Below are 12,273 nucleotides of genomic sequence, written 5' to 3'. Positions count from 1 at the left end.
TTTTTTACATCTCTAAAATCTGGCATGTTAACATGGGTGTGTAGACTTTCTTTGCTAAATACCTTATTAAAAATCATTAACTTATACTTAAGCAATCCAATTCTTATACAGTGTTGCAAACTTTAATATTGAAGTAGTTAAACAAATTTATTAAGAATGTCATGGAGGTATATATAAAGTCCATGAAAATGTATTAATTTGTCACTTTTACTGAGCATTTCTCAGTAAACATACCCAATAAATGGTTAAAACATTGTTTTCTGTAAAGAGAGATTGCTGATTATTATAGTAGAAATAACAAAACTGAATTTACTTGCACACACATAAACACACACAAATGAAGGGATGTCCGGTTTGGCAGCACGGCAAGACAGCCGGGGAAATAGCGGGTTCTGCCGAACCGCTGCCGATGGGTCTTCGGACCGGAACTGTCCTGTAGGAACGGGAAAGAAAGAGGGGTACCTCAGACAACCAAGAGGAACAGGCAAGTTCCTCGGAGGTCAGAGGGAACCCTCTGTGAGTCGGCGGTGGGGAGCAGCAGCCATGGCGGCTGCCACGATGCTGGGACAAACCGGGCTAAGTGATGTGCAGGAGGAAACCTCTGGGGGTGGGAAGCCGTTTTTGCCCTTCCCAGATTCCTAGAAAGGCTTTGGAGCCAGGTGAGAGAGAAAAATGGCCTCCTCCACCACCCCCCCGAGGCCCTCCGGAGGCAAGAAACAACCTGTTTCCCTACTTCTGGTGGGCCCAGAAGGCCCAAAAATCAGCTGAGCTCGTGTGCCCACTGATATGGCTACGCGTGCTACCTGTGGCACGCGTGCCATAGGTTCACCATCACGGCCCTATACTATTACAGATAACTGGCTGTCCAATCTCTTCTTGAAAACCTCCAGTGATGGAGCAGCCAAAACTTCTGGAGGAAAGCCGTTCCACTGATTGATTGATCTGGGATTTCAGAAATAGGCTGAATTCGGATCGCCCATCAAATTGAAAACCACTGAAACCATTTCTGAGCTGGAACTCTCAGCCAAAAAGCAGATGAGACCACCACATATATGAGGAACCATGGGGATTTTAGGGTAAAGGTTTGCCATTCGCCTTTGGTATTGGAACTATTATATGCCTATTTTGGTGGCATGAGGGCACCCCTTATCCCCCTTCATATTCAAAGGTGCACAGTTCCTGTGGGGCATATAAGGTGCACCCCTAGCATCTATCCACAGCTAGATAAAAGATTAAGACATAATAGGACATGTCATGAAACACTGATTGTGATGACTTGACTGCTACATATATATATATCCAGGATCCCAATCCTTGTGCTGAGGTGTTGAGGAGTTGAGGTGCTGAGTTGCGGAGGAGCTGAGGTGTTGTATTGCAGAGGTGTTGACAAGCTAAGGTGCTGAAGTGCAGAGGTTCTGAGGTGCAGAAGTGCTGAAGTGCGGAGGTGCTGAAGTGCTGAGGTTCTGAAGTACAGAAGTGCTGAGGAGCTGAGGTGCGGAGGTGCTGAAGTGCTGAGGAGCTGAAGTGCTGAGGTGCTGAAGTGCGGAGGTGTTGAGGAGCTAAGTGTGGAAGTGCTGAAGTGCTGAGGTGCTGAGGTGCTGAAGTGCTGAAGTGCTGAAGTGCGGAAGTGCGGAAGTGCTGAAGTGCTGAGGTTCTGAGGTACGGAAGTGCTGAGGAACTGAGGTGCGGAGGTGCTGAAGTGCTGAAGTGCTGAGGAGCTGAAGTGTGGAGGTGTTGAGGAGCTAAGTGTGGAGGTGCTGAAGTGCTGAGGTTCTGAGGTGCAGAAGTTCTGAAGTACTGAGGTTCTGAGGTACAGAAGTGCTGAGGAGCTGAGGTGCGGAGGTACTGAAATGCTGAGGTTCTGAGGTGCTGAAGTGCGGAAGTGCTGAGGTTCTGAGGTTCTGAGGTACGGAAGTGCTGAGGAGCTGAGGTGCGGAGGTGCTGAGGTTCTGAGGTACGGAAGTGCTGAGGAGCTGAGGTGCGGAGGTGCTGAAGTGCTGAGGAGCTGAAGTGCGGAGGTGCTGAAGGTGCTGAGGTGCTAAAGTGTGGAGGACCTGAGGATCCTGGTAAGGACACACTTCTGGAAGGATGACCCAGTGGGTCATAGGTCACACTTCTAGAGAAACACTGAGATGTCATTGCACCAAGCCTTGACGACATGTTTGCTTTCAGTATTTAATTTTTACATCGAAACTGGGGGGCATCTTGGTGGATGTCTGAAAAATTCTGTTGCCAATCCCCATTTTAAAGGCAGATAAATTATAGAATAAATGTAGAGTACCAAGAAGACCTCTGCTATTTGTTGACCTCCATTCTGATCAAACTTTGGAGAAAAAAAAGCTGCAAATATCAATAGTTGAGCTTGTTTTTCATATGAAGCTCTCATCACTATTACAAATTTTATTGATACAATTGTGATCTCATACAACCTCACAAAAAAGGTACTGTGAGAAAGCAACTTGTTGGGCTACCTTTGCAGATTGGCATATTTCATGGGGAACAGGAATGTTTTCCACATGTTGAATTGGCTAACCATCTGCTTTCATGAAAAAAATCATAAATTTCCCCTGTAATTCATAGGAGATTGAAAAGTAGCTTGAGGCTAGTGGGACCTTATCAATTGGAATAGAAATGCCAAATATTTAGTTGAAACAAAAAAGGAAAGGGAAAACTCCTGGGCAGGGCCGGATTTAGATGAAAAGAGGCCCTAGGCTATTCCACTTATGAGGCCCTTTCACCTATAGTGAAAGTGTAATTTTAATTTTGCTAACAATTTGAATGTAGGGAATGTAGGCCCCTCTTGATCTTGAGGCCCTAGGCTGAAGCCTAGTTAGCCTATAGGAAAATCCGGCCCTGCTCCTGGGGAGGGATGAGCAACCAGGCAATCCAGGAAGATTGAACTGTGCCTCCCTCAGTTATTAGGGGAGGCAATGGGAGTTGCCTTTTGAAGGACTTATGGAGCCTGACTACCCAAGAGAATGCATTTTAGCAGATGTTGAGGTCTGCAGGAGAAACCCAGAAGCTCCGCTGCTCTTGAGACTGAACTATAAGGCAGATGGGAGATGGTCTTTTCCTGCATTATTCCCAGAGTTTAAAAGGCACTCTTGAGGCAGCTGCATTTGGCTAACAGCTCTTGTCTTTATAAAATACATAAAACACTTATTTTTAGTATGGTCTTTAGGGGCCAAGGTTGTTATGGTTTGGATTTTTAATTTACCAGTCAAATTTTTCATTATGTGTCTATTTCTCTAGATCCGTTAGGACAGAAACATTATTTATTTGCATATTTTTTTATGTTACTTGTTTTTCAACACTTATCCTAAAGGATCAGATTAGAGGAATTGGAGGGCAAATATAATTTAAAAAGTATGTGCTATTCTAGACATTGTCTCTCAAGTCTACATTCCAATTTTTGAAATAAAAATATCAAAGTTATTCTGCATTTTCACCTATTACTTTATCTTCTAGTTTCCATCACTGATTTTTGCAATGGAAAACAATTTGTTGAGAAAATTAAGAGAAAACATGAAACGTCTCCAAAAAGAGGTAAGAGAAAACATTTGTTCATAGGCTGTCGCAGTAAATTTTTAATGGAACATATAGAAATTTTAGGTAGGTAGGTAGGAGGTAGGTAGGAGGTAGGTAGGTAGGTAGGTAGATAGATAGATAGATAGATAGATAGATAGATAGATAGATAGATAGATAGATAGATGATAGGGTAGGTAGTTACAGACAGATAGACAGACAGACAGACAGAATATTAATTGTGGTTTCTGTTTATCCTCAGTTGCCAGTATAGGTTTTTGTTTTGGACTTTATTTTTGAAATACATTTTTAGCTTATATTAGCAACCCAAGAAAGCCAGTTTGGTATCATGGTTAAGGCATCAGCCTGCAAACCCAGACATTTCTTGCCCCACTTTAGGCACAAAGCCAAGTGGGCGACCCTGGGCCAGTCACCTTTTCTTAGTCCTAGAAAGAAGGCAACACCAAACCACTTCTGAAAAACCTTGCTAAGAAAACTGCAGGGATTCGTCCAGCCAGTCCCTGAGAATCAAACACAAATAAGGAAGGAAGGAAGGAAAGCAAAGAGAGAGACCTAGAGTCTCTATTGTATGTTGGGCAGCCATATAAGTTGGATGAATGTATCAATGAACTTGCAGAGCTATCTTAGGTCATTGTAAAGATTGATTTAACATATTTAATAGGTCAAGTTGCTAATGGAGATTTTACTTGACTTTAGCAGGAGTACTTTTTGTTTTCTCTGCACTTTCCACTTAAAATGAAAGGGCTGTTTGGGGATATAGTAGAAGGACTCCCTATCTGTCCCATTCCTATCCCCAAGATGCTTTTTCAAGAGGAAACTGGACTTTCCTTTTTGTTTTCGTTGAAGATATTTAGATTCTCATCCAAGAAGTTTCTTCAGTTCTGGAAGAATATCAAAATCTTATTTTATTCAGTAGTGTGAATTTCCAGGCAAGGGTTCAAAGATTAGATGCCAGAGATACAGTTGGCACCTCAGACTTGAAGATGAAACTATGTTTAACAACAACCCAAGTCACATAGAGCTGTTGTTAGAAAAATTAGTGGCTTTAATCACTGTCAATTTGTTTTTTTAAATGGGGTATTTTGTCATTGCAGGAAGAAACATCCAGACTTCCTCTTCTGTCATCTACCACCGAAGAACGGAGACGTGCTGAGGTATATAATGTATACTTGTAGCTCACCTTAGAATATATTTATGAGAAAAATGAAAATAAATGATTTTTTCACAATTGGTAATCGTTAATAATGCATGTGCAGCATATTTTATATAGTATATATGTTGACATTATATTTCTATTACATATATGAAATCCATACACACACATCTATTCAATACAAACTAGTTTATTTGTAATTTCTATTAAAGAATGGCAATTATCAGAGTTCATGCTAATTCTTGGTTGGTTCTTTCTTTGCCACATTAGCTACTTTCTTAGGCCACATACAATACCAATAGCAGTGAAATAAAATTTAGATGATATATATTTTGTTTGAACCACTGTGTTTTACATTTCCTAAACAAATTAACTAAAACTAGATTTTTTTCCATCCCAGCGTGAATAATCTTTATTGCCTGTATTGAATATCTACAGCAATAAATTGGGAGTTGCACATGTTTGTGCTCATCTCGACATGCATGATTTTAATATGCACAAATATGCTTGTCTACACTCCAGACTCTTTTCTAAAGAGGAAGTTTCAACTAATATCTTCTTTACACTGACATGACAGAGAATTTATGGAAAACAAATTCATGTAATTCTTTTTTTTTAAAAGAAAAAAATTATTAATATATTCTATACACAAATACACAAATAAAATATACAATCCTGCCACCATGGTATAATGTGATTACATTGTCCATAAATATAAAGTCATTCCTTTATACATGACAGAGAATTTATGGAAAACAAATTCATGTAATTATTCTCATGACCATGAAATGAAGAAAATTATCAAGCAAACATCTAAAATTCATTTTATGTTTTTCATTCTTCACGGAACTGCCAGGTTTCCAGGCGTCCAGAAATGCGCATGGGCCAGGATTTAAGTTTAAAGATGCGTTCCCATCAGGTAAGCAAACTAGCATCTGAGGAATCTTTTGAGTGTCCATTAAAGAGAAATAGTTCATGTCATAACAAAAGGTGAAGAAGCCCAGTGTGAGTGATGGGGTAGTGGGGGATGGTGAGTGGGCTGATATGGAAATATATTCCTGATTTGTGATGTATTTTGGCTTCTCTAGATTGTTCAGACAAAAACTGAAAGACTGGAAGTAGATCTGAAGAGAGCAAGGGACCAGAGTTATATGTAAGTCTTGGCATAGTTCATCAAATCTTTGCATAATCCTATTAAGTTCATACTTTCAATACAACATTCATAATTTCTACACTGGCAATGGGACTGGCCATTTTATCAAACAAGTGATGAAAATTATATTCTAGTAAAGCTTGGGAAATAAGGTGGGAATAGCAACAGTTGGTTGCTATTCCTCAGTGATTAAGGTACTGCCTTAATCACTGAGGAAGCAACTTGTTGAGATATGTTGACAGGCATTTGTGAGAAGTTGTAGTTATTCTACATCCATAACTTTACTTTGCTTCTGAAAATCATTTTGAATTTGTTTGTGCCTTTCGTGGAATGTATAAAAAAAAAGAAAAAGAAATGGTTAAAGCATTATTTCCTGTGTATTCACACACACACACACACACACACACACACACACACACACACACACAGAGGTATTTTTAACGTGTTGTAATTGAATAAAAAGGTTGATAATTCAAGTTAAAAACCCCTAAGGGGGCTAATTTCTCTCTGGTCTTCATAATTTGCAGAAAGACAATGGAAATGTCAAAACTGTTGGCAGAAAAAGAGGAGCTGGAGTTAAAATTCAGGAGCTTATAAATAAGACTCTCCAATTGGCCAAAGAAAAAGAGGAACTCTGCGAAGAGTATGAAGAAAAGCTGAGCAGGTGAGAAAATTTTAGATAGCAACCCTGCCTTTCTCTTCCTTTCCTAGCTATTTTAATTAGTTTTAATTTTAAACAAGTTTAAATAAATAAAAAAACCCAAATAATCAAATAAAATAAAAAAAAACCTAAGGGGGTTAATCACACTCTGCTCTTGATATTTTACAGAAAAAATAGTTCAGATGAGCCTGGGCAGCTGGACAAACTCAGACGAGAGAATGAGAGTCTCAGCTGCAAGGTGCAGAAATACGCTGGAGAAAAAGCAGAGCTCCTACGAGAAAATAATGACCTTAAAGAAGAACTTTATAGGTGAGAAACATTTAGATAGATCTTGACTTTTTCTTTCAAAATCAAATTTATTTATTAGAGCCCTTAGGCCAGATATACCGGATAAAAGAAATGTTCCATGCTTTTATATGTAAGTATAATTAAATAAGAGAAGAGCAATAGGTATAATGGAATGCAAAAATAATTAAGAATGTAGGTATGCTTAGTAATTCAAGTAAAAAATGAAGAGGGCTAATATCTCTTGTTCTCATAATTTACAGAAAGGTAGCAATGATGTCGAAATTGACATTAGAAAACAAAGAGCTCCAAATCAAGACAGAGATGCTGACATTCAAAAATATTGAAATAAGTGATGAGAAAAAGGAGCTCTGCAGAGAGTATGAAGAAAGATTGTGGAGGTGAGAAATTTTTAGATCGCCACCATGAACTTCTTGTTTCAGAATTTCATATTAGGTTCTCCTTATCTTAGAAAGCTTGGAAAAACCTGACATTCTCCTTACTTTAGAAAGAAATTAATGAATTATGGTTCATTATACTTTTACATATAGAAATCTAGGAGTTAATCTCATGGAAGTGAATGGGAAGATATGTATAGGAGAGATCTTTCAACCTTCACCACCATGGCCCAACAATATTTATATACCTTCAGAGTGAGAGTTTCCTGACATCAAAGCCATTCCCATCATTTTTAACTAACAATACTTTGTTGTTGGTCTAGATTTACAGCTAACATTCTGATTTTTTCCAGAGAGACACAACTGAGGAAGGGTTGCTGCACCTTATTGATGGGCAGAGAGCAGATGGACCAGAGACATAGCAGTAGTGAATGCAAAAGAAGCTCTGTGAGTGTCTGCCAAACAAGTGCAGACACTGCAGAAAACAAGACAGAAGCTCAAGACAAAATGAAGCCTCAAATGGTGGGGTATCAATTAAATAACAAATGGCTTAAGGCTTCAGTAGACAGCCTCAAAATCAAAGCATCTAAGGAATCCGGGCCAAATATACTCAGGTGGCTTCAGCAATCACTGAAAATCCTGAAAGAGGATTCCTCTGAACTGTACACCCTGCCCGAATGGCTTAAAGCATCCACCACCAACCTCCCGAAGGAATGTGCTGAGGCATCCAGGGGGGATGTGAATGGTTGGCTAGAAACATCGATAAATCATCTCCAAGAAGAAGGGCCAGAAACCTGTGATTTAGATGTGCAGGGATGGCTTGAAGCATCTATTATAGGCATTCAACATCTACAAAAATCCAGGTCAGAGTTTCGAGGAAGCCGAAAAAAGGGATGGCTGGAAAAATCAATAGAGAACCTCAAGAAGCAATGTCCTGAAGGATCTGTGGTGAATATATTAGAATGACTTCAAGGATCCTTAGAAAGCCTGTCACTTTCTGGAGAACCTAGACCAGTTCTTGAAAAATGGCTTTGAAAACCTGCAATCCTTGAAAAACCTGCAAGAGGAAGGCCCTGATGTATCTAAACAAGATGCCAAAAAAATGGCTCAAAATATCTATAAAGAATCGTGAGGAGGAAGGACCTAAAACACCACAACTAGATACTCAGGAATGGCTTGAAGCCTCTATTAAAGGAATTCAGGATCTACAGAAGTCCACTGTAGAGATTACAAGAACTCTGAGGAAGAGATGGTTTGAAAAATCAATAGAGAACCTGAAGAAGCAATGTTCTGAAGGACCTGTGGAAAATATATTACAATGGCTTTAAGGATCCTTAGAAAGCTTTTCATTTTCTGAAGAACCCCTACCACTTCTGGGGAAATGGCTTCAACAATCCCTGAAAAACTTGGAAAAGGTCCTGAAACATACAAACAAGATGCCAAAAATGGCTTGAAATAGCTGTAAATAGCTTCAAAGAGGAAGGACATGAAGCATCCCATCTAGGGACTCAGGAATAGCTTGAAGCATCTATTAAGGGCATCCAGGATCTCAAATACTCTAAGAAATCAAAGCATGGTAAAGAGGAAGGAGAGAGTGATTTGGGTAAAGCCTGCTTGCTCTTGAAAGAAACTTAAGGATGGATGGATGGATGGATAGCTTCAAACATCTTTATCAAGTTCCAGAAAGAATGGTTCTACTGCATCAAAAACAGATATGCAAGCATGGCTACAAACATCTCTGAAAAAACTCAGATGAGAATCCTCAGAAGAAGCCAGAAACAATCTGGAGGAATGGCTCTAGGAATCCATAGAAAATGTCCTGAAGAATCCAAGCAATGAGTAGCTTGAGATAGCCTTAAATCACCTCCATGAGGAAGGGCCTGAAACCTCACATCCATCCCATTTTGGTATAGACTTGTCTCTCATTTCTGTTGCTTCTAGTGTTACTAGCATCAAGGTGACCAAATGAACAAACTGGAAATATATCATCAAATATTTATTGTTTTGGTTTTCCAGAACTTCTTGAGCCTTTTTGGAGTGAGTGACATACTGTTTTCCTAATGGACTATGGTATTACAACATGAGCTTCATAACCAATGAACGCTTGTCCTCAACAATTGTGGTTATCTAGATGATGCCTTAAGTTGGGTGAGAGGAGAAAAGAAAGAGAGTGGAAGGAAAAAGGAAAGGAGACATTGATATGGAGGAAGAAAAGGAAAGAAGGGCCAAACAGGAAGCAGATTGTGCCAAAATGCCAAGAATGGATAGACAATGGTAGCGCACAGACAAACAAAGCTTTGAAAGTGAAAAGGAATCAACGAAAATCAGGAGTGCTCCCCTGACTGCAGCATTGCTAGCATAACAATGCAGCCTATGTGGAAGGGAAGGGATGCCTTATCAGGAAACTTCTCAAGACTTCCATGCGCATCAGATAGTTATGGACCATAGTCTGGTCCACGGTCTGGGCTATACAGCCAGGGCCTCAGAGTACCACCATTGCTTGAAATGGGATTCCCAGCAGCTGAAGAGAGATCATTGGACTTGATGGTGTGGGAGTATGAACAGATTTCCAGAAAAATTGCAGACTACAGGAACCCTTTCAGCAGTTCCAAAAAGGCTCCACACCCATTGTCACAACTCAGGTGATGCTGAGGACACAGGCAAACCTCCAAGTGGCCTCAGCAACTCTGTAACAGAATGCAAATGACCAGCTGTCTCCTTCCATTTCCACCATCCAACGGAGCTGAAGAAGCTTCTTGGATGAGAAGGGAAACATCTTCTAAGTCTTGATGTTTTCTTCTATTTAATTTGCCTTCTACATGAACTTAATGAACCCTGAAATCTCCTCATTTATTGGGGTGTTCATTGTATTTGGATTCCCAAAGAGCCATTTATCCAGCCCCTGGGCCATTGCCTGATACTTGGTGAAAAACACACACACAGAGACACATATATGTATCTGATTTATCATGTCAGATTTATTTACTTTCAATAACAAAGTAAATTTACAATCAAACAAAGGAGCCACCTAAACAAATTTACTATTCAGAAGCAATTGTGGCAAGAGAACAAGATCACTGGCAAACCAGACTCTCACCAGAAATCAACTGTATCCATCAGATATCTGGGGTGGACCACCAGAATGGTCTGGCCTTGCATAGGCAGCCCAAAGCAGGCTGCAGCACTACCAAGTCATCCAGCAACATTGCAGCACATGCCAAGGATAGGAAGCTTTGTTTGCTTTTCTACCCAGTGATCTCCCCACCTGATTAAAGAGGCTGGAGAGATGCACGAGCCCCTTGCCACTTTGTGGGTAAGGGAAGAAGCCAACCTCTGCTCCCCCCACTGGAGCACATCATCTCCATGCCAGGAGCAGCCTTCCTCCCAAGACATTTTTCTAGAAACCAGAGTTCTGGGTAGGCTCACTGATTCTACAGCAAAGACAGCTAGTATTTGGGCACCAGCAAAGGAAGCCTTCCGTTCTTTCCATTAAGGTTAACCTGAAAGTGTCACATAAAAATGCCTTACCTATACAAGCTGACATCCATGACCCAGGACTGCAAGGGTTAACACACACATACACACCCTCCATCTACCTCCCCCCTAGACCACTCCTTACCCCAGACTCCGCCTCCCAGGTATTTATATTTTTTTTGCTTTAATTTATATGCCGCCCTTCTCCGGAGACTCAGGGCGGCTTACAATGCGTTAAGCAATAGCCTTCATACTTTTGTATATTTATACAAAGTCAGCTTATTGCCCCCACAATCTGGGTCCTCATTTCACCTACCTTTGAAAAGATGGAAGGCTGAGTCAACCTTGAGCCTGGTGAGATTTGAACTTGCAGTAATTGCAAGCAGCAGATGTTAATAACAGTGCTTTAGTCCACTGTACTACAAGCTCTTCTTCTTTAAGGTTGTCCCACATTGCTCCAGATGTTCTTGCTGATGATTCCTGTAAAGAGAAGATCCACGTAAATAAAAAGTAATCTGTTTGACCATCGATGAGTCTATGTCTGTTATTGGGTCCGATCCTTGAAATTAGTAACAAGATGGTAGCAGAGGATGGTTTAATGACCCAATAACGAGAAGATATGCCAGAAAGACAATTTGCAGCCGAAGAAAAGAAGAAACCAAACACCCGAGCACGCACTAAAAGGATGGCAGCACAGCTGTCCCCTCATGGTAACTTCCCCGCGGGAACACCAGAGAGATCCAAAACCAAGACCGACCCTGAAACCATGACGATGGACGATGGAAAGGGGATCGGAGACCAGAACAGCCAAGAAACCGACGCTCAAGGGAGCAACAAACTACGGCTGGACATACTAAGATTGCTGAGATCGCCAACAGACGACGAGGACCTCATCGCGAACCTCCAAAGCCTGATCCAGGACCATGGAGCAGCGAGAGGAGGTCACGACCCAAACCCAGAACCTGAGGACCACGGCTCGGTAAGAAACTCACCCCCAGCCGAACTCCTAACCAACACCGAAGAGCTCGATCTCGTGCCAAATTTTGAATGGTGGCCATCTTTGACCGAGCAGCCCGCCAAGATGGCCGACCACCGACCAATCGAAGGCCAGGATTCAAAATGGCCGGCGCGAAATGCTTGCACCCCACAAACCAGTGGAGAAGACGAACTCTATGAGGACGAGGGGTCTGACTCAGATCCCGAAATGTCCCCAACCGAGCGGCAGATTGAACGAGCCATAAAGACCCTCACTGCCACCTTCGGCTCCGACCTAAAAATCTCCAAGAATACACCGAAAGCGCAAAGGGGGGCAAGGGACGGAGAGACACTGAGCCACCCACACGAGGGACGTGGACGCTGCTGCAAACCCACCGACATTGCAGCACCCCTCGAGAGCGCAACGCCACCCATCGCAGAGGCCGTGAACACTGGAACGCAGAGACTGAAGCAGATACTCACCGACATCACAGGTCTATCCGAGTGGGCAGGATCTTCATCTGGACGAGATCGCGACGACGCGACCACCTTCGACTCACCGCTGGACCCACAAAGCCGAAACTGAGGCCTACCCGACCGAGAGAGACCTCTACGCAGGAGCCGCAGC

General features: G+C 41.6%; 1 protein-coding gene and 1 long non-coding RNA gene across 2 annotated transcripts; both read left to right on the top strand.

Annotated features, from left to right (window-relative positions):
- The first annotated feature begins 5,549 nt into the window (after positions 1 to 5,549).
- Positions 5,550 to 6,478, top strand: LOC117661213 (uncharacterized). The gene is made up of 3 exons (XR_004589915.2): positions 5,550 to 5,618; positions 5,788 to 5,852; positions 6,380 to 6,478. It is a non-coding gene; the product is annotated as an uncharacterized LOC117661213 (long non-coding RNA).
- Positions 6,479 to 6,682: 204 nt separating this feature from the next.
- On the top strand, positions 6,683 to 11,157 carry LOC148114745 (uncharacterized; the record flags this gene model as incomplete). Its single annotated transcript, XM_087890708.1, has 3 exons — positions 6,683 to 6,822; positions 7,062 to 7,199; positions 7,550 to 11,157. Coding segments are annotated over 3 exons (891 nt in total), but the record flags the coding sequence as incomplete, so codon positions are not given.
- Between the last annotated feature and the right edge of the window lie 1,116 nt (positions 11,158 to 12,273).

This window comes from Pantherophis guttatus, chromosome 3, assembly GCF_059756535.1.
Source record: "Pantherophis guttatus breed Tessera chromosome 3, ASM5975653v1, whole genome shotgun sequence".
Classification (NCBI taxonomy): Eukaryota; Metazoa; Chordata; class Lepidosauria; order Squamata; family Colubridae; genus Pantherophis; species Pantherophis guttatus.
This window is presented reverse-complemented; position numbering and strand designations above follow the sequence as displayed.